The 23,311-nt window shown below is 36.8% G+C and overlaps 1 protein-coding gene and 2 long non-coding RNA genes across 8 annotated transcripts; all 3 read left to right on the top strand.

Moving 5' to 3' along the window:
- Window positions 1-3,812: 3,812 nt before the first annotated feature.
- Window positions 3,813-5,956, top strand: LOC126765390 (uncharacterized). Of its 2 annotated transcripts, none has more exons than XR_007668339.1 (4): window positions 3,813-4,321; window positions 4,388-4,427; window positions 4,540-4,618; window positions 4,810-5,659. XR_007668339.1 is itself a non-coding variant. In XM_050483120.1 (4 exons), exons 1-4 carry the CDS (start codon window positions 4,252-4,254, stop codon window positions 5,914-5,916), a joined length of 321 nt encoding a protein of 106 aa, XP_050339077.1. In that variant the 5' UTR covers window positions 3,813-4,251; the 3' UTR covers window positions 5,917-5,956. The 2 variants fall into 2 exon arrangements, 1 of the variants encoding a protein (XP_050339077.1); XM_050483120.1 differs by lacking the exon at window positions 4,810-5,659 and adding an exon at window positions 5,785-5,956.
- A 3,846-nt stretch (window positions 5,957-9,802) lies between these two features.
- Window positions 9,803-22,074, top strand: LOC126765447 (uncharacterized). The gene is made up of 3 exons (XR_007668404.1): window positions 9,803-9,880; window positions 21,216-21,296; window positions 21,952-22,074. It is a non-coding gene; the product is annotated as an uncharacterized LOC126765447 (long non-coding RNA).
- LOC126765407 (uncharacterized) lies at window positions 9,918-12,995 on the top strand. Of its 5 annotated transcripts, none has more exons than XR_007668346.1 (6): window positions 9,918-10,177; window positions 11,428-12,218; window positions 12,281-12,459; window positions 12,518-12,535; window positions 12,595-12,745; window positions 12,809-12,995. It is a non-coding gene; the product is annotated as an uncharacterized LOC126765407 (long non-coding RNA). The 5 variants fall into 5 exon arrangements; XR_007668345.1 differs by having other exon boundaries at window positions 9,934-10,177; window positions 12,060-12,218; window positions 12,809-12,991; XR_007668344.1 differs by having other exon boundaries at window positions 9,935-10,177; window positions 12,076-12,218; window positions 12,809-12,991.
- Window positions 22,075-23,311: the final 1,237 nt, after the last annotated feature.

A 23,311-nucleotide genomic window follows, 5' to 3' on the forward strand; every position in this document is an offset into this window, starting at 1 on the left:
TTATTAGCAAAGAGCTATCCACCAGTTGGTGGCGCTAACAGCGGTATTGAGTAAGTGCGGTATGTTACAGTAGATGGCGCTACATTTCTTTCTAAATTTTCATGGATTTAGGCTGTCATAACAAAAGCTGCCACTTGCTAAAAACATTAAATGAAAATGCGTTGTTTGAAGTTTATATTATTTGTGGTAAAGTTATACGAATCTATGACTTCCAATATTCTAAATTTAAGATAAAATCACATACAATTCGTGAAATAAATAAAGTTATGTACATATGTATGGTCAGACAAATAAGCAATGCTGCCACTCTTTTCCAGTAAATCTTCCTCGAATTTGGGAGATTTCAGAGGAATTTAAGAAATCGCAGAGTTGATTTCTGCATGTATTTCCTAAATGCAAAAAAAAAATTTCATTTAGTTGCATTTAGGTATAGAATTTTGTATGGCTAATGCCCGGTTTCACAGTACATACTTAAGTTGTGCCTAAATAAAATCTTAGCTAAGTATTGTTGCAAACTGAGTAGTCGTTTGCGTTTCACAGTCAATGCTTAATTTTTATAAAATTTTATTATGATATATGGCAACGTTATGGGCAACATATGTTTTACAAATGTCATTCATAAAAATATGTTTGAAATATTTAAATTAAAACAGACAATACATAAATTTGCGAGGAAAATTATATCAAAAATTGATGAAAACAACAAAAGAACCCCAAATTTCATCACTAGCGAGTCGGAGCACCTATGGGAACTGAAGGAAAAGTATAAGCTGTTATTGAGTGCAAACGAACGGACACTTGCCCTACGCTACGAAAGATGTCGCTGAAAATTCAAAGCAAATTCAAAACAAAAATCAGCTGTTATTTAAGCATTGCTTAAGCCTCCCATTTTCAGTGCCTAAGCATAACCTAAGTATGAACTGTAAAACACTATTTTCCTGTTTTATTATATATTAAATAAAAGAAAGTTGTGTTAGTTACACCATTTATAACTCAAGAACAGCTGAACCGATTTGGTTGAAAATTGGTGGAGAGGTAGCCTAGAACCGGCGTAAGGACATAGGATACCTTTTACCTCTTTATACCAAAATTTAATAAAACTCATAAATACAAAATTTATATTTCAAATCATAAGCATTTGTTCAAAATTCATGTTTGTAGGAATCATTTGAATATATGCGTACAATTTTAAACAGATTCTTCCTCAAAAATAATACAATTGCTAAGTATTTGGAATAGTAGAAAAGAGCTGCAACCAAATACGCAGTTAAATAGATTATAACTGGCTCAGTAAAACTGATGTCATAACCTTTCCAGCGGACTTTTCATCATGTGCAGTCCACTAGAATAACTGTCGATTAGACTTCAGTGGGAAATTATGGAGCTATGTTTCTATTGTCAAACACCGACGCAAAAATTCGGTTTTATTACGATTAAAGAGCACTCAAACACTTCTCAGAATCAGTTATTCGTTTTGTTTGTTGGATTATGAACTTGCGAGGCACACACTTTGCCCAGAGCTTTCGCCTCTTTAAGCTTAGCAAATATCTTTTCATCGGTGGATTTCCATGAGCCAAAATACAACAGTATTTTCACAAAAAAAGCAATGCTTCATTGACACACGAAATGTATTATGATCCATTTTTTTGTAAATTAACACAAGCTGCTTCACAAAAATTCAAAATCTCCTTAACTAACAGTTATAATCCAACTAATAGAAATCATATACATAGATGGTAGTTGTAGTATTTTCAGCACAGTGAAGCGTGGACGGGTCCTCTAGTTAATATATATGTATTTATATATATATATATATATATATATATTTATATATATATATATATATATATATTTATTTACATATATACTAGCTGACCCGGCGAACTTCGCCCCGCCCAATTTTTATTTGAAATAGTTAAAACGCTTTTTGAACTCTGTTCAAGGCCATTTATTTGTATGGAATGTTAATATATTCAGGGAATAACGTCTCTGATCAATTTAAATATTTTTGGCGAAGTTCGTTCTTTGTTTTGTTGTGTAGCGTGTAAACAAATAAAGAAGATGGCTCTCCAACACGCTAACATGCCACATACATACCTATGTATGTATATGAAACTGTAAAATTTTGAACTTAAACGATAAATCGGTTTGAATCATTGGAATAGTCAGAATGAACATTTCCTCACTTTTAGATTTGCTGTGTTGTAGTAAACTATTCACTACAGTGAAATTATTATTTATGAATAAAGACGGAAACCTTAGTATAGATCTGGTATAAAAATCCACGGGATTGAGATTTGAACTTGAAGTCAAAATTTTTAAAATTATTGATGAAAATTTTCGTAGAGTTGATAATAAGCACAAATTTTCATAAAATAGTTCATTTTTGATTTTATATTCAAGTTTTTAACAAATAAGTTAATTACAAAATTGTTAGTTGATAACATGTAACATTTAATTTTATAATCTTAGGATAGATAATTCTTAATTTTTAATAGTAGTATTTATTTTTTTGAATTATAAACATTTTAATTTAACTTAGCACTAATTGGTGCACAATATTTTTGGTTAACCTGTCTCGAGCTAACACAAATAGATTTGATGGTTTTCCCACACGTGAGCATGCAACATATATGTAATTGCCCATGGGAAAAACATGGATTATCCAAATCTAACCCACAAATGGACATTGTTTGGGTTCGAGACTTATTAATGGACATGGCAAAAGCTAAACGAATAGGAAACTGTAGTCTTCTGAATGGTATCGTAGATTCTGACGGTATCATTGGAATACGGGGCAACAGGACCACTTCTCCTTTAAACTTTCCAGTCAAAATGGTTGCTTCAAGAATATTCCCATATATATTGCATAACCGAGGGGGATTCAAATTACGCAGAAGAATAATAATTGAACCAATCTTCAACCGAAGAATATGTGGTGGCATAAGCACTGAAAATGGGAGGCTTAAGCAATGCTTAAATAACAGCTGATTTTTGTTTTGAATTTGCTTTGAATTTTCAGCGACATCTTTCGTAGCGTAGGGCAAGTGTCCGTTCGTTTGCACTCAATAACAGCTTATACTTTTCCTTCAGTTCCCATAGGTGCTCCGACTCGCTAGTGATGAAATTTGGGGTTCTTTTGTTGTTTTCATCAATTTTTGATATAATTTTCCTCGCAAATTTATGTATTGTCTGTTATAATTTAAATATTTCAAACATATTTTTATGAATGACATTTGTAAAACATATGTTGCCCATAACGTTGCCATATATCATAATAAAATTTTATAAAAATTAAGCATTGACTGTGAAACGCAAACGACTACTCAGTTTGCAACAATACTTAGCTAAGACTTTATTTAGGCACAACTTAAGTATGAACTGTGAAACCGGGCATTAGCCATACAAAATTCTATACCTAAATGCAACTAAATGAAATTTTTTTTTGCATTTAGGAAATACATGCAGAAATCAATCACTCTGCGATTTCTTAAATTCCTCTGAAATCTCCCAAATTCGAGGAAGATTTACTGGAAAAGAGTGGCAGCATTGCTTATTTGTCTGACCATACATATGTACATAACTTTATTTATTTCACGAATTGTATGTGATTTTATCTTAAATTTAGAATATTGGAAGTCATAGATTCGTATAACTTTACCACAAATAATATAAACTTCAAACAACGCATTTTCATTTAATGTTTTTAGCAAGTGGCAGCTTTTGTTATGACAGCCTAACACCACGAAAATTTAGAAAGAAATGTAGCGCCATCTACTGTAACATACCGCACTTACTCAACACCGCTGATAGTGCCACCAACTGGTGGATAGCTCTTTGCTAATAATAAACAAATAATTTGCAATAAATAAATAACGCGACTATAAGGAGAGTTATAAACTATCCTATCTTTCAAGTTGGACCAAACTGCACACAGTGTTAAAAATTTCATTAAAATCGGTTCAGTAGTTTAGGAGTCCATCGAAAACAAACAACGTGACACGTGATTTTTATATATTAAGATATATCTATATATATAAAATTAAGTGGCAAAACTTCCTGTTCGCATACTCCTCCTAGACGGCTTGCCCGATTTCAATGAAATTTTCAGGGGTGATTGGGGTCTGTTTGGAGGGTGCACATAAGAAATTTAATGTGTGTATCATTGCACGTTTTGCAAAAAAAAAAAAAAAAAACAAAAAAAGAAACAACTGGCGGATGTTTACAATTAATAAAAAACATTGACATCGTATGTTGATCGTTTTTGCCTGTCATTCGTTCTTTCTATGGATGACCGTCAAGCTAACAAGACATACAGAACGTAAGTGTGCCGAATGCACTGAGTGTATCAAAAAAAATGTTTCAACATTGTGTGTATTTTTCTCAGGTTTCAACGTGATTAACATTCTGCGTACAACACAAAGCAAGTGAGTACTGTTGTTGTTTCATATGTGACGCCATGCGGTTCGAGTGTCGAGTGTCGCGAAAATGCGCGGTGTGTGTAAAAAAACGTATTTCAACATTGTGTGTTTTTTCCAGATTTAATTCCATCGATTTGCTAGATTTATTCGAACCGATTTTGTGTTTTTCTGCTGACCGTGCAACACACACAAAGCAAGTGAGTATTGTTATTGTTTCGTAAGTGCTTCCATACGGTTCGCAAATACACTGTTGGTGGGTCTTATTGCATATGCGTGTGTGGGTAAAATACATAGTTTAAGATGTAGTTTTAGGTTAATTTTCCATTTTTATTTATATACTTCAAATATGCATATTTTTATTTATGTATTTCAAATATGCATACTCTAGCACAGCCACCGGGGACAACACTAACTACCTTTTTCGAGTTGTGTGAAAACGATGAATTTGCAAGAACATTGCTATATTCCGAAATACCACAATATTTCACTTGGAATCCATCATCGAAAACATTTCAACGACGAAAGCAAGGAGAGCGTGTTGACGGTTATCCAAATCTCCGTAAAACCGATGCCATAAGACACATTTACACCATCCATCCGAACAACGCTGCGGACCAAGATCATTTGATGATTTGAAAACTGTTGACTGTCAGTTGTGTGCGACGTATCGTGAAGCATGTCAGCGATTGCATTTGTTAGAAGATGATATGCATTGGGACACCGCACTTCATGACGCCACTATTCGCCATAATACTACTACTATTCGCCATAATAATATCTACATGCCTTCCGTCAAATCCGCAATAACTGTGGAATAAGTACAAAGACTGCATGACCGAGGACTTATTAATTTTGGCGCATAATCGAGCATCGGACGCAGACTTGCTATATACATTACAAATGTATAACTCTGCTATGATATGCCGTTTGAATTTAAGCGCTTGCAGTTCCCAGTACGTCTTGCCTTTGCGATGACCATCAACAAATCGCAAGGGCAAACGTTTCAAGTGTGCGGCGTCAATTTGGAAGAACCGTGCTTCTCCCACGGCCAATTGTTCGTCGCATGCTCGAGAGTGGGAACACCAAGGTACTTATTCATTTACGCGCCAGGTGGAAAAACCAAAAATGTTGTATACCAATATGTTTTATAAATGTTTTATAAATAAGTAACAGTTTTACAACAATAAATAAAACACAAAGTAAAAACCCTTAAGAGTTTTAATCGATTTAAGTGTAGCGAAAAGCACAGGGTAACAGCTAGTTTAATATATATTTATATAAGCATTTTCATTAAATGGAACTGCAATATGTTTAAACAAAATATATATACTTGTGACCATAATCTTTTTTTTTATATATGCAGATATATAAAACTGCCTTGCATGTACGTATAAAAGCCGACAACTTGAGAAAAGTTTTCCCAATTGTAGCTAAAATGAATTCTTACAACTGGCATCACCACCATTACTGTTCTATCGCATGTACAGTGGTGTGAACAAAATAGGAACAACCATAAACTGTTGTGAAGTTTTAAAATGTGCTGTTTTCTTATTAAATAAAATTGTTTTTAGATACAAGTATAACTTATATAATTTTTTTCCTAACAGCGATTACAATTTTCCACCATGCAAAGGTAAATAAAAACCAATATTATTGCGAAACTCTAAAGCCTTCCGCTTTAATTTGTGTACAATATCAGTATTGCTCTCAGTATATACAGTAATAAACCTTTTCTTTGTTTACATACTGTGGGCACTCACATATGGCAACACTGTTTGTCAGTTATTCCTTCTCTGTACATTCCTGGAATTTCAGTTTCAACTGAATTCCTAATTCTTAGTTTTTAGTTTTAAGAAGCGCCACTCATTAAACAGACGCCAACAAGAATACAAGTGTTCTTCAATGAATAATCTGTAATTTTATATAATTGTGGTGTTTCATTCGCCACATAATTGGTGGCCCCCTACAATTAAACAGCACACTTTAAATGGACCAACAACAAAATTGTGCAACGAAATCGGGCGATGGGGCCCAGATTCGCAAGACGAGAACCACACCGGCGAATTTTTTGAAACAAACACACCTTCCCAGCTCCCACCACTACAAGCTATGCACGTCGACCGATTTGAACGAATCGAACTACTGCCGTTTTGGAACCAGCAGGTTCAATTGTGGTTTTCCAGCTCAAAAAATAACAACGGCCGCAACGAAATATTATTCAGTATTAGCTCGCCTAGATCAAGAAACACTCATCGTGGTTGAAAACATTATTTCTAATCCGCCTGAAACAGATAAGTATATCATACTTAAGGAAGCACTGCTTAATCATTATGCCATTCCTCAGGAACGCCGATTCAAAATGTTGCTATCCGGCGTCAAACTACGTGATCGAGGTCCATCTGAACTGCTGGCAGAAATCCACCGCCTGGGAGGAAATCATTTAGACGCAGCATTTGTGCGCACCATTTGGTTTGACCGTCTTCCTTTACAAATACAACTAACACTTGCTGCCACTGATGAAGAAAACAACACTATTCTCGCGCGAACAGCAGATCGCCTCATGGAAGTTCAGCGCGGAAATGAAGATCCCGGTATAATGGCTGCGGCCCACAAGTTCGCTGTTGGTAGTGACATAGAAAAACAACTTGACGAATTGGCACGGCAAGTCGAAAAGCTGGCTCAGAGGCTCGACAAAGCATCATTCAACGAAAGCAATCGACAATGCGACAATGCGACGACAATGCTACAAGCTCACCATGTTATTATCATCGAAAACTTGGTCAACGTGCCAAAAAGTGCACACGGCCCTGCACGTTTTAGGGAAACACAAACGACCCCCAGTAGACATGGCGTATGCTGGTGGCAACATAACACATCGCCGACTATTCGTTTATGACCGCATATCGGGTACGAAATTCCTCGTCGACACTGGCGCGGGTATTTCGGTAACTCCACTTTCTCGTAAAAACAAGAAAATGCCAACACCTTTTCGACTGCAAGCTGCAAACGGTAGCGAAATCGAAATCTACGGGGATAAGGCACTCACCCTCAACATAGGGCTACGGTATCCGATCCATTGGATATTCTGTATAGCTAACGTACCGTATCCAATCATCGGTGCAGATCTCATCCATAAATTTGGAATAATTGTGGACCTCAAACGTGGTCGCTTGGTAGATCCTAATTCAAACTCGCACAGTGTAGGCCATTATGCAACCGCCTCCATTACAGCGGTCACGGCCCTAACCGAAAGCAACAAATTTACGGCTATCCTCAAAGATTTTGGGGGGTAACCCCTCGAACCGCACAGCCATCAAACACTCCGTCAAACATTTCATCCCTACCACCGGACCACCGTGCATGCAAAATGTTCGACCGCTATGTCCTGAACGCCTCAAAGTAGCCAAAAAGGAGTTTGAGCTCCTAATCGATTTGGATCATGCCAGACCGTCAAATAGCCCCTGGGCTAGTCCCTTACACATGGCCAAGAAGAAAAATGGAGACTGGAGACCATGCGGAGACTACCGTAGACTCAACGAAAGAACTATTCCTATTTCAAGTTGCTGGGCTTGGAGTCGACGAAGTTCGATCTCGTATGTCTGGCGGAATAATCGTTCCTTTTTATCTTCTAAATGTACTCGATAGCATTCGCATAATTTTACTGCAGCATAGATTAATAAAGCTAAAGGTATTAAAATAAGTATTAGGTACAATATGAACTTTTCTGGTTGTTCTTCAATAGGAATCATGTATTTATACATTTTTTGAATATTTGAAAATGTATAATCTGAATTGGAGGTGAATATTTTTAGAACTTCTAATTGTTCATCTTGGTGGGCATGAATCACATCTTTAATTTCCTGATCGTGATTGAAATATACCTTATTATCTAAATTAGTACTGTGATTAAATTGTAATAGGTTTGGACCGTTAACACGTTGTCCGTTCCACAGATGTTCTCCATCAATAATTATGTTTCCGTGATTTAACACTATAAGTGGTCTATTATTTTCTTGAATAACATTACTTTTTGCCTTATTATTTTCAAGCAATGGGATGGTACAGTTGTCGGAAGACTCCTGTTTACAAATATTTAATCCCAGATAATTTTTACATTTGGAAGTTCTTTTGAAATTCGCTTCACATCTTGCAACTTGAGAGTCCAATCGGACTTTACCGTGTTTGTATGCTAAAGGTATTAAGTTATATAATTTACAGCGGTTATTTATTACAGGATATTTGTATATTGTAATTATAGCATCTTTGTACATGCATATATGAATATCAGAATATTCTAAAATATTAATTATGGGTATGTTAAAATCTTCTATGGAGGCAATTTCTTGAATGTCTTTGAGGTTTAGAGTACCAGAATAAAAGTTTCCTGTTTTAGCAAAATTAATGGTATTCGTGATTTTTTCTAATTCCTTGTAAACTTCTGTAATAATTAGTTCTTCAGTAATTGACTTTGGGTCTAGTGTTTCTAGTATTTTTTCAAATTGACTGTTAATCTTCCGTTGTTGATTATTGTTTTCTATCAACTGATTGAGTCCTGTCTTGATCTCTATACGGTCGTCATGGTCAGGAGTACCGGTGACAAACTTGAGAATAGAACCTAAGCGTTTGAGTCTACGATTAGAAGGTATAAGCTGTGTCTTAAGTGCCTCTATTTTATTAATAAGAATTATTTCTTCTTTGTTTTTTTCTGCAACGTATTTGGATTTCATGATATTCTCGTATGGACCTAGGATAATTGACAAGTTTGCTACGTGGTACAGATAAGACGTATTTTCAAATAGGTAGACTGGATCGGTCTCTGTTAAAACATACTTCTTGAATTTAAGATCTGTGATTAGATCAGAATGGGATACAACAAATAATAAAAATAGATTAATTAATACCGTCTCGAATCGCATTGTGTGGCTTGTTTGCGGATGCTGTCTTTATGAATAATTTTCCCTCTCGTTGTAAGGATCGTGTCCCCGCGATCTTCCTTAACTTTGTGCTTATTATATCGTTTAGCAATTTTATTCCTACGATCTGTTTTGGAATATATGATATCTCCTGGTTTATACGGGATGTTTCTTCGTCCTTTGTTGTGGTAAAGCAATAGCTTCTCCTGAATGTTCTGAAGGATTTCTTTAATCTCGGGATACTTTTCGCGATTAAAGAAAATTACTTCAGGTTTGAGTCCTGTAGACGAGTGAATTGTAGAATTATATTGTCGGATGGCGTTAAAAAGTTCTTCACCTGGAGTCGTATTATTTTCACTAGCTAAACTCGTACTGATTTCAATCAACGTACTGTGCAACCGTTCTACTTGAGCGTTAGTTGCCGAGTGATTTAATGGTGTGGCAGTATGTTGTATATGTAGTCGAGTATAAACGGCCTTTGCTATGTTGCTGATAAATACATTTTCGTTATCAGTCATTAGATGTTTTGCATTTGGATACACTTGTGTAAGTATTTCTTCAATATGTTCATGACAGTTTGCTTTAGTATGAAATTTTCGGAGATATCCCTGCAAAAAGCGTTGCTCCTATAACACAAAATCAGTGGTATAAAGATAGATAGAAAAATCTACTTTTTATCTAGACCAATGTGACTAGATGGTGGCATGTAGTTTTGCATTGCCGAATGACGACTAAATACTTGTCTATTCACTTGTTATGTTAATGAGCACAAAAAAGAAAAAAGGCTGCAAGTGAACACGTGTCGTTTTGAATTGTGAGTGTTGAACAAAAATTTATAAAAATGTAAGTGTAATTGCTATAATTTATATAATTAAATTAAAATAATCAATAAAAAATTAGTTATTCTAAAAGACACATGAGCAGATTAGTGAAAAGGAAGTGTTGAATATGTTTTAAGTGGTAGCGAAAATCCAAATGACGCGGTAGAAGAGCGTCATGACGCCATTCTTGAAAACACAATTGAAGACAGTTTTAATTGTGAAATTCATGACGAAATTCCGAAAGCAAGAACATTCCTTGAAAAAATTAGGAAATGGCAATTAGATGCAAGGTTATCTTATAAAAATGTGCTTGCACTTTTGAAAATTTTAAATGAAAGTGGATTAGATGTTTCGTTAAGTCCGTCTACTTTGATGCAAGTAAACTTGGAAAAAATATCAACAAAAGATGTATCTCCTGGTGATTTAATATATTTTGGTTTACAAAACCAAATACAAAAAATTGAAGGAATTTCGAGTTTACTTCAAATCATAGTGGACATAAATATTGACAGATTACCTCTATTCAAATCTTCACAAAAACAATTATGGCCAATTTTAGTGAAAGTGGTTAGCTGTAATAAATCTGTTGTATTTCCTGTTGCAATCTACGAAGGAAAAACTAAACCTGATGATATTTGTGTACATTTGGAGAGTTTTGTTGCAGAATTGGAAATTTTATTAAATAATGGAGTTGCCATCAATGGCAAATTTATTCCACTGAATGTACGAGTTGTGATATGTGATGCACCAGCAAAATCTTTTGTTTGTGGTATTGCTCATCATTCATCAGCTCATGGCTGCTCCAAATGTACACAAATAGCCAAAACATAAAAAAAAATTTGCGTATTCCACTCAAATTACAAATGCTGATTTTGCTGCAAGAAAATATAAAGATCATCATTTGAATAAGTTTATTTCTTCAAAATCACCTTTGGAAAAAATAAATTTAAATATGATCAGTAAAGTGCCATTGGATCCAATGCATTTGATTGACATGGGTGTTACCAAGAAAATGTTGATTGCCTTATTGAAAAAAAAATCAAAGTACAAAATGAGCAAAAGTAGCCAAGAACAAATGTCATTCCAATTTGAGTTGATAAGGAAATATATTCCAAAAGAGTTTGTTAGATTGCCAAGGAGTTTCAAAGAAATTCACCATTGGAAAGCAATAGAGTTTCGACAATTTCTGCTTTACACTGGAATCTTATTGTTAAAAGACCACGTGTACGAAGATTTTTATTATGAATTTCTGCTTCTTCATTGCGCGTGTAGACTTCTTTCTTGTGCATCTAATTATTTACGAAATTTGAGTACAGCCAGAGCTATGTTACAATTGTTTATTGACAATTTTGCAGTTATATTTGGCCGGGAGTCTGAATCGTACAACGTCCATGGTTTACTCCATATTTGCGACTGTGTTGAAGAATTCGGTTGTCTTTACACATTTTCAGCATATGATTTTGAAAATCATTTGCAATTAATTTAAAAAAATGTCAGGAAGCCGACATAAATTCTTCAACAATTGGCAAATATAAATGAAATTTCGGAATTTTTTTTCAATGAAAGCAAAATAGAAATTAAAGAAAAAAATAATTTAATTACAAGTTATAGGATGAAACATTTTTATTTAAGTTCAAAGGCACCAGATAATTTCGGCGTTATTTTGCCAGATATACGCATTTCAATTAAAAAATTAAAAAGTGAAATGCAGGAGAAATAATATTGGAAGCAATCCGGTTTAAAAATGTCCATCCGTTAGCTCCATTCACTTCATTAGCTCTAGGAATAGCACTTTCGGATTCATTATCTGAAGAAATTGAAGAATTTAAAGCAGATGATGTAGCATATAAATTGATGTTGCTTCCTTCTTCACAAAATTTTCTACTATTGCCTTTATTAAATAGCTGCACTTTTTAATAGATAACAAAAACCAAAACGAATATAAAAAAAATATGATATAAAAAATATAATATAAAAAAAACCAAATATTTATATGAAAATGACTCAGCAACAACCAAATCAGATAAGACAATTTGACTTCAAAGAGAATGAAATAATATTTTGTGAGTATATTTTGTTTCTAACTTTTCATAACGGATTAATAATTTTTAAAATAATTCTATAGATGATTCGCAAATTCATTCCGAAAACAACTATAGCGGCAGCAGCAATAACAACAACTATCTCAAAACCAATAATAATACCAACTCCCCAACAGCAATAGCAATAACAAAACTTGTGTAAGGTGCAAATCTTTGGAGGCTAAAATTGACGATTTGAACACCAAATTTGGCAAAATGCTAGGTATTTTTTTAAATAAAATTTTGATGCAAATAATTTTAAAAATGATTAAACATCACAGGTGAACATCAATGAGTATGTAAGTTTAATGATTGAATTATTGTAAATTCCACTAATAATTTTGAATGAACATTTCAGAATAACGCAATAAAACAATTATTAAAGGGGGATCCTGAAAAGCACTTTGAGGAAATTATCTCCAGATCTATGTGCAACGAAGTCAATGTAGGCGGCGTCCATGGCAAGATTTGCCTCAAAAAATATGCTTCGTTGTATGATGCGATTATAAGTACGTATATAAAATAAATTTTGTTTAAATATATTCTTCAATTTCTTTTATTTTTAATAACAGGTGGATTGTCGGCGACGTCAGAAAAGCCCGATAAACAACTATCGAAATGCCTCCACATTGTTAAAAAATAGGCTGTATAGATTGACCACAGTTAATAAACTAAAAATCGGAAATAACTAATATAATTAATAAAAACAGATTTTAATCAAAAATATAAAAAAACCAAAATAAAAAACCAGCAATTTTCATTTTTAGAAAAATATATATTGCAGACCAAAGTAGATAGGTATTATGCAGTCCGATTGGTCTATGCATAAGACAGTCAAATGCATAGACCAATCGGATAGGTATTATATCTACTTTGGTCTGCAATATATATAGACCAGAATAGGCACTATTTGTACAGTCTACTTGGTCTACATAGCATCTGACTGTATTATGCATAGACCAAACCGTCTATCTTTGGTCTGGACTGTCGACAGCATAAATGGTAGAATGGTAGACCAAGACTAGGACATGCTCCGTGTAAATTGGTCCTATGATTTTACATGAGATTGGTCTAGACTTGGTCCGGTAGTAAGTCAACGAAAGACTGTGTTTTATACAGTCTAAGACTGGGCTCACTTTTTGCAGGGAGTCTATCGCTTCTTTCTTGCACATTTCTCTGATGTTAGGCCAAAAGTAGTTAAGCAATATTTCTTGCACATTGTTTTTACAATTTCGGTGTGCAAGTCTGTGTGTTTTTTCTGCTAACTCTAATTGTTCGTTTTGGTTAGTAATGTTAATTAGCAAGTTTGGTGCTATTACAAAGGTACAATTGGGAAAGTGGGAAAGAATATCATCCTTAAAGTGGAATATTAGCTCTTCATGTATTCTTAGTGCGTTAGTTACATTGGGTTTAGCTACTTGTTGTAGTTTTGTTAAAAAATCTTGCTTATTTTTGTAATCAAATGTGTGACGCGTCCTACCTGGAAAGTTTTGGAGTCAATTGCCTCGTTTGTGGGATCTAGAATAGATATTATTTGATTTTTGAATGAGTTCAAAGGTTTTTTCACCCTCTTTATTTCGTCAGTTGGAGAGCTCTGTGCTGAATGTTGAGAACAATCTGTTGTATTGTTGATTTGTTGACAGGAGAGTGCGTCAGCTATTACATTTTGGTGACCAGGTTTGTAGACAAGTTTGGGACTAAATTTCTCAATAAATTTCTTCCACCTTTTTAATGTGGTATTCGGGTTTTTTCCGAAATAGAATGAATGAGTGATTGGTGGTCAGTATAAATGGTTAAATCAGTGATGCCGTATAAAAAATTGCGGAGCTTCTGTAGCGCCCACACGATTGCAAGAAGTTCTTTTTCATTTGTGCTGTAATTTTTTCAGTGTCGGTTAACGTTCGAGAAATAAAAGCAATAGGTTGGCGAAATTGAGAGAAAACTGCTCCAATTGCTTGGTTACTGGCATCGGTAGTTAGTTCACATGGTTTGGTAAAGTCAGGCTGATAAAGTTCTACCTGTTCTTGCAGAGCATCTTTTATTTTTTCTATGGCAGTAATTGCCGCTTCATCGAGCTTTACTTCTACTCGCGCACTTTGATTTTTTTAAATCAGTTCTGAATCACCTCGTAGGTTAGTGGTTTAGTAATTTGTGCGAAGTTTTTTACAAATTTCCTATAGTAGCAAGCCAAACCTAAAAATGATCTGAGTTCTTTTAAGGTTTTTGGCATTGGATACTCTTTTATAGCTTGAATTTTCTTGGATCAATCGTTACTCTGTTATGTTTAATTATGTGAGCAAGGTACTCAACCTCCAACCTGTAGTTGGAAAAAATGCGACTTTTCGTCCGAAATTTTCATATTAGCATCATGCAGTGCATTGACTATAGTTCGAATATGTTCTATGTGTTCTTCAGGCGTAAAAGAAAATATTAAAACATCGTCTATATAAACGTAAGCAAATGTACCAATATATTGCCGCAAAATGTCGTCTATGCATCGTTGAAAGATTGAGGGTGCGTTTTTAAGTCCAAACGGCATCCTAACAAACTCATACTTTGCGCCATTCACTGCAAATGCGGTTTTTTCGCGATCGGATTCCTTTATTAAAATTTGATGGAATCCTGATTCTAAATCGATGGTCGAGAAAACTTTAGCTTTACCTAAATTTTGAACTGTCATCTTAATATCAGGTATAGGGTAGCGGTCGTTTATAGTATACGCGTTAAGTTTTTGGTAGTCGACCACCATTCTCCGTTTAGGTCTATCATTTTCGTTTAATCCTTTCTTTGGAACAGTCCAAATAGGGGAATTGTATGGACTTTTACTCGGCTGAATTATTCCATTTTCAAAAAGCCTCTCTATTTCTTTATTGACGAAGTCATGGTCTGCCACGGGGTAAGGGTATTGCTGTGTCCAAATAGGATCTTCTGTTTGCGTCCTAATTGTAGCTTGAATAGTAGTTGTGAAGGGTAGGGTGTCACTAATATTTTCATTTGCTTTCATTATTTCCTTAATTTCCTCCTCATACTTGGCATTATCTACAGTATAATTAATGAAAGGTTCCTTTTTTCCTGCTACTTTCTTCTGGTACTTTAAACTATAATCAAAGAGGTTAATCTTTCCCTTAATTAATCTGAGACCTTGTTCACTTAAGATTATGTCGAATACTTTTAATTCGCTTATTTCAAAGAATACTAAGTGATGCCCGTACATTGTGATCACTTTTTTTGAATGTATAACCGAATAGCCATGTAGAGTTTTTGTACTAAATGGTTTTATTGATACTGACTTACATATGTAACAGTTCTTACTAATGTAGTTATTTGTGGATCCAGTGTCCACTAATAAAGTGACGGGTGTGCCTGTTAGTCCGCATTTCGTCTGGATGCATGGCAACCCGTTTTCTTCTTCTTCTTCTTAATTGGCGTGGACACCGCTTACGCGATTATAGCCGAGTTAACAACAGCGCGCCAGTCGTTTCTTCTTTTCGCTACGTGGCGCCAAGTCCTTCTCCACTTGGTTCTTCCAACGGCGTGGAGGTCTTCCTCTTCCTCTGCTTCCCCCGGCGAGTACTGCGTCCAATACTTTCAGAGCTGGAGTGTTTTCGTCCATCCGGACAACAGCGTAGTCGCTGTCTTTTAATTCGCTGAACTATGTCGATGTCGTCGTATATCTCCTACAGCTCATCGTTCCATCGAATGAGGTATTCGCCGTGGCTAACGCGCAAAGGACCATAAATCTTTCGCAGAATTTTTCTCTCGAAAACTCGCAACGTCGACTCATCCGTTGTTGACATCGTCCAAGCCTCTGCACAATATAGCAGGACGGGAATTATGAGTGACTTATAGAGTTTGGTTTTTGTTCGTCGAGAGAGGAATTTGCTTCTCAATTGCCTACTCAGTCCGAAGTAACACCTGTTGGCAAGAGTTATTCTGCGTTGGATTTCTAGGCTGACATTGTTGGTGGTGTTTACGCAGGTTCCAAGATAGACGAAATTATCTACAACTTCAAAGTTATGACTGTCAACTGTGACGTGAGTGCCAAGTCGCGAGTGCGACTACTGTTTGTTTGATGACAGGAGATATTTCGTCTTGCCCTCGTTCACGGACAGACCCATTTCTTTTGCTTCCTTGTCCAGTCTGGAGAAAGCAGAACTAACGGCGCGGGTGTTGAGGCTGATGATATCAATATCATCGGCATACGCCAGCAGCTGTACACTCTTATAGAAGATGGTACCTTCTGCACCTCGAACTATTTTCTCCAGAAGCAGGTTGAAGAAGTCGCACGATAGGGAGTCCCCTTGTCTGAAACCTCGTTTGGTATCGAACGGCAAATTCAGACATCGCGGCATTAAGGCAGCTCCTTTTCGTGCTGTCGAAAGCAGCTTTGAAATCGACGAAGAGGTGGTGTGTGTCGATTCTCCTTTCACGGGTCTTTTCCAAGATTTGGCGCATGGTGAATATCTGGTCGGTTGTTGATTTGCCAGGTCTGAAGCCACACTGATAAGGTCCAATCAGTTTGTTGACGGTGGGCTTTAATCTTTCACACAATACGCTCGATAGAACCTTATATGCGATGTTGAGGAGGCTAATCCCACGGTAGTTGGCGCAGATTGTGGGGTCTCCTTTTTTATGGATTGGGCATAGCACACTTAAATTCCAATCGTTGGGCATGCTTTCGTCCGACCATATTTTACAAAGAAGCTGATGCATGCACCTTATCAGTTCTTCGCCGCCGTGTTTGAATAGATCGGCCGGCAATCCGTCGGCCCCTGCCGCTTTGTTGTTCTTCAGGCGGGCAATTGCTATTCGAACTTCTTCATAGTCGGGTAATGGAACGTCTGCTCCATCGTCATCGATTGGGGAATCGGGTTCTCCTTCTCCTGGTGTTGTGCGTTCACTGCCATTCAGCAGGCTGGAGAAGTGTTCCCTCCATAATTTAAGTATGCTCTGGGCATCAGTGACTAGATCACCTTTGGGGGTTCTACAGGAATACGCTCCGGTCTTGAAACCTTCCGTAAGCCGCCGCATTTTTTCGTAGAATTTTCGAGCATTACCCCTGTCGGCCAGCTTATCAAGCTCTTCGTACTCACGCATTTCGGCCTCTTTCTTCTTCTGTCTACAAATGCGTCTCGCTTCCCTCTTCAACTCTCAGTATCTATCCCATCCCGCACGTGTAGTTGTCGATCGTAACGTTGCGAGGTAGGCAGTCTGTTTTCTCTCTGCTGCGACACGGAACTCCTCGTCGTACCAGCTGTTCTTTTGCACTTTCCGAAAACCAATGGCTTCGGTTGCAGCTGTACGTAGGGAGTTTGAAATGCCGTCCCACAGTTCCTTTATAGCGAGTTGTTGACGAGTGCTCTCAGAGAGCAGGAGTGCAAGCCGAGTAGAAAATCGTTCGGCTGTCTGTTGTGATTGCAGCTTCTCGACGTCGAACCTTCCTTATGTTTGGTGGCGTGCGTTTTTTGCTGCACAGAGGCGGGTGCGAATCTTAGCTGCAACAAGATAGTGATCCGAGTCGATGTTAGGACCTCGGAGCGTACGCACATCTAAAACACTGGAGACGTGTCTTCCGTCTATCACAACATGATCGATTTGGTTTTTCGATCCGGAGACAGCCAGGTAGCTTGATGAATCTTCTTATGCTGGAATCTAGTACTACCGATAACCATATTTCGGGCCCCGGTGAAGTCAATCAGCCTCAACCCATTTGGGGATGTTTCGTCGTGGAGGCTGTATTTACCGACCGTAGTGCCAAAGATACCTTCTTTGCCCACCCTGGCGTTAAAGACGCCAAGCACGATTTTGACATCGTGGCGGGGGCAGCCTTCATAAGTGCGCTCCAAGCACTCATAAAAAACATCTTTGGTCACATCGTCCATCTCTTCGGTCGGGGCGTGGGCGCAAATAAGCGATATGTTGAAAAACCTCGCTTTGATGCGGATTGTGGCTCGACGTTCATACACCGCAGTGAATGAAAGTACTCGGCGACGGTGTCTCTCTCTCACCACGAATCCTACACCAAACTTGCGCTCCTTTATATGGCCACTGTAGTAAATGTCACAAGAACCTACTCGTCTCAGTCCTTTTCCCGTCCATCGCATTTCTTGGATGGCGGTGTTGTCAGCCTTTATTTTTGCGAGGACATCAACCAGCTGGGCAGCGGCACCTTCCCAATTAAGGGTCCGGACATTCCAGGTGCATGCCCTCAAATCGTAGTCCTTACTTCGTTTGCCATAGTCGTCATCAAAAGGGTCTCTCATCCGATACTGTGTTTTCCTTTTCATTGGGGGTGTTTTTTTACGTGGCAGGTCCCAAACCCAGCGCACAACCCCATGCAGGAGGGGGGGATGTTTCGCCTTCTCACATTATCTCGCCTTGGAATGGATGTTTTTAGGCTACCCAGAGGATACTTGGTCAAAGATCGGAAGTAGTGAGCTGCTTGAGCCATGTGTAAAAGAATCGTTTCTGGCCACTCCCAAGTGAATGGCGATCTGAGAACTTTTCTCACTTCCATGAACTTCTACACATGACTCCATCCTCCCGTTTATTCGCCTAAAAAGTACTGCCAGATTTAAAATTTTCCTCGTAGTTGGAGATGTTCACAAATTCTATGTCAGCTTGTTCGGTTTGGTTGATACGCTGTACTTTATTGTGGTTAAGGTTTTGGGATGATACGTTTCTCTCCCTTTTAAATGTGTTTTGTTGGTGAGGCGGATTTCTTGGTGAGTTTTGATGCGTTTGCTTCACGTATTGGTGTGAAAAGTCCACTTCCATTGGTATAGGTTTTGATTGTTGTTGGCCATTTCGCTGGATGTAGCTACCAGAATTATGTTTCCTTCTCTCTTCATACGTTGGTTGCCGTTGAGCATTAACGCGATATGCTGGTCTCAGTTGATGATTATTCCTTTGCTGATAAAAGGTGGTCTGATCTTCATGTCTCGAAGCATGTCGACGGGGCACAGTGCTCTCGAAGTGTAGATCCTGATTATCATGGTAGATCGTGCAAACAATCGCATATGCTTCACCACGGCTCTTTGGTTTATTTGAATAAAGTATATCTCTGGTGTAGTTGCTCCGGAGTCCCATAACAAATGTGCGGATGGTGTCATCACAATTTACACAACCTCGCACATCCCAGCGGCAGAGTGACAGTGAAACTCATCGCTCAAAGATACGTGCGGCTATCAATGAACAAAGATGTTACGCAATGGGCTCGAGATTGTGTCCCATGTCAACGTTCCAAAATAGGTCGCCATGTACACGCAGCACCCGCCACATTCCCGGACGAGAGATTCGATCATGTCCATTTGGACCTAGTCGGACCTTTGCCGGACTCTCACGGATTCAAGTACTGCATGACTATGGTCGACCGATTTGCGAAATGGCCAGAAGCGGTACCCATTAAAGACATAACGGCAAGCACGGTTGCCAACACGTTCTACTCCCATTGGATCGCCCGCTACGGATGCCCCAAGCTACTCACTACCGATCAAAGTACTCAATTCGAAAGTGCGCTTTTTACTGCTCTAGCACGGTTAGTCGGCGGCAAACGTATTCGCACCACGGCATAACACCCAGCAGCCAACGGTCTGGTAGAAAGGTGGCACCGCACGCTCAAAGCCGCCATCATGTGTCATCAAATCTCTCAGTGGACTCAGGTTCTACCAACAGTATTATTGGGATTGAGAACTTGCTACAAAGAAGACTTAAAGGCATCACCCGCAGAATATCTATATGGGACAACACTCCGGGTTCCTGGCGAATTTTTCTTAGATGGGGATCCACCGGGAGATTCCCAATTTTTCCTTGAAGGTTTTCGCTCATATATGAGGAAAATCAGACCAGTTCCTTCAACCCACCATTACCGTTAGAAAACGTTCAGTTTCAAAGAACTGTCAACATGCACACACGTATTCCTCAGGATCGACGCAACTAAACGACCACTTGACCAGCCATATTCAGGCCCACACAAAATGATCAAAAGACTTGATGAACGTGTTTTTGCCATCGAGGTTAACGGCAAGGTTATAAATGTAAGTATCGAGCGTCTAAAACCAGCTCATTTGGCCAATGATGAAGTATTCGACAGCACGCCACATAGTCGTATTCTCACCGAGCCAATGAATTCGCCACGTACATCAACCAGCCTACCTATGCGCCAAAGTACCTGAAACATTTGCACCCGCGTTAGGATTTGATATTGAAACTCAACCTCAAAAAGTCCAGCAAGTCTTTATTTGGGGGGAGTACTGTGTGCACTCACATATGGCAACACTGTTTGTCAGTTATTCATTCTCTGTACATTCCTGGAATTTCAGTTTCAACTGAATTCCTAATTTTTAGTTTTTAGTTTAAAGAAGCGTCACTCATTATACAGACGCCAACAAGAATACAAGTGTTCTTCAATAAATAATCTGTAATTTTATATAATTGTGGTGTTTCATTCGCCACAATACATATACTCAACTCTAGAAAATCTTAGGGTGTTGTGTTAGCATTTTAGCTACATATAAATTTTAAATTTTGATGATCAACACTTTAAAATTAATTAAATAATGCAAGTGTTTACGTTATTTAAGTGATTATATTAAATTACTTTGAATATCTGTTAAATTTTATTGGGATATTACTTGTTGTTTAATGTTAAATAAGTTGTTTTTTTTGTGCAATTTTTAAACACGCTTCAAGTATTTCTAAATTTTTGCATGCAATAACATACAATCCTGGGTGGTAATTTGTCGTTTGACATATGTATACAAATTGACAATTCGTTAGCCGTTTTAGGAAAATATCAATTGGAAATTGAGTTTAAACAGAAAGATATGTTGAAGTTTTTAATAATACATATTAGTGTTATTAATAAGTTTATATTGATTATATTGTGTATAAGTGTTGTTGCTGAAATAAAGCAAGATTAACGTAAGGTGTATAAATATATTAGATACGTCGAAGTTTTTAATAAGTTTGTGTTTACAGAGGAATGCCGAAATCTTGTGTGTGCAGATGTGCGGCAGCTGAGTCCTTCTATAAATTCCCATCGGAACGAGAATTAGCAAGGTATGAATTTATTTTGGAATATGTGTTAAGTATTTTAGTGATACTTGGGTGAATTTTTATGTACATATATGCATATACTATATATGTACATTCATCAAATATTTAAGGGGCTATACCAGTGTTACCCATGGAAAATTAGGCGAATTTCGTGATTTTTTAAAGAAAGTACTTAATCGAATATATCGAAGTTCTTTGGACATAGTAAGGTATATTTTCGGCTATATTTTAAGTCTTTGTTTTTTACAAAAATATGGAAAAATAGCGAAGTTATGTGCTGTCTTCAGAGGTTCCAAAAAAAGTGTCTTTTTTAGCTAAACAATTGTCGTTTTTTTAATGCAAATTGACAATTTTCAACCAATCAAAAAGATCGTAGGTCATTGTATAGTAAATAATATATGTACTATAGAATACTCAGTTTCAATTTGAAGTCGATTGGTCAATATCTCGTTGAGTTATGATGTCAGCAATTTTGAAAATGTCGTTTAAACTGTCAAAAAAAAGGAAAAAAAAACGATTTTTTGAAAGTGTCACACTGGTATAGCCCCTTAATGCATATTAGTTTTTATGCATATATAAAACTGTGCATTATAAAAATTTAAAACCTCTTTTTTATTAATTCAAAAACATTTTTTTGCCACATGTGTATTATCTACAGGCAGCCTTTCCACCAATACAAACTACCCAAGTGAAGTGGTTATGTTTTTTTTCGGGATGTCCTACGGAATACAGTTTTAGTTAAGAACTTTTTTTAAGTGTAATGAAAACTATATTAGTTTTCATTAGTGTTTAATTATAAATATAATTCATTAGTAAATATTATATTAACTTATAAGAGCGTAGTTATACAAAATATGACTACGTGTTACTTTTAAATTATCAATACCACAAATAGTATTAATTACTTAAGGTAATTCATTTTGTTAAACCTTAAAAATTAGTGATAGATAATATGATAGTTTTTAAAAGATAAGTTTTTTTGTATGTAAATAAACTTATAAATAGTTTATTAAAAATTTCGGCGACGTTTTAAATGATGCCTCTAAAGGTTGGTTCACTTCATGCGTTCATTTAATGCTTTTCATGCGTTTTAATTTTTTGTGCCATTTGTAACCATTTTGCTTGCATATTCTTTCGTTAAATTTATGAAAATTTTCATAGGCAAGGAAAATGGATGGAACTTTTGGGGGTAACAGACACGCCAAAAAAGGAGCTATTCGCCTGCCAGCGCCATTTCTCGTTCCAAATAAGGAACAAATTAAGGTTAAGTAAAGGGGCAGTCCCCGATAGTAATTTGTACGCACCCACAGTGGATGTAATTACAAAAAATAATTTAGTGTTTAGAATAGTCGAACAGACGGACGCACGGGGTAATTCGATTGGGGCCTGAGGATTTTGCTGCTCAGGAGGAGAGTTTTGATTATTTTAGGGAAATAGAAAAAGCTAGGGCAGAAGTGATTCCTTTTGGGGTTCGATGTCAGGGGACCCAAACCGAATCATATTTCTGCGATGGATCCTTCAGTCATCAAAATTGCCAAGAACAACTTGACAATGCGATGAATCAAATTTCATTATTAATGAAATCAATTAAAGAAAAGGAACAGGAGATATTAGAGCTAAAAGCCCAAAGAGATTATTTAATTAATCAAAACCATATTCATCCCCAAATTGATGAGATTTGTGACAAATTACCACCTCATCTCGCAATATGTGTCAGAAATAGTGTAAAAAATACTTCTCGCAGCCCTTCAGGTCGCAGATATAGTAAAAATATGAAGACTATAGCCCTTGAAGTAAAATTCACATCTCCTTTGGCCTATAGATATTTGCGACCCCTTTTTCATTGGCCTTCTACAACCACTCTTTCAAAATTTATAAAAGATTGGCCAAGAAATCCTGGATGCTCATTTTGCAGCATTAAGTCTCTGGAGTTGCGTAGCCGAGGCTTAAGTAATGAGGAGAAATACATTTCATTGTGTTGTGATGAAATGCCATTGAAAACTCATTTGAAATATGAT

The sequence above is a fragment of the Bactrocera neohumeralis genome, unplaced genomic scaffold (assembly GCF_024586455.1).
Source record: "Bactrocera neohumeralis isolate Rockhampton unplaced genomic scaffold, APGP_CSIRO_Bneo_wtdbg2-racon-allhic-juicebox.fasta_v2 cluster10, whole genome shotgun sequence".
Classification (NCBI taxonomy): domain Eukaryota; kingdom Metazoa; phylum Arthropoda; class Insecta; order Diptera; family Tephritidae; genus Bactrocera; species Bactrocera neohumeralis.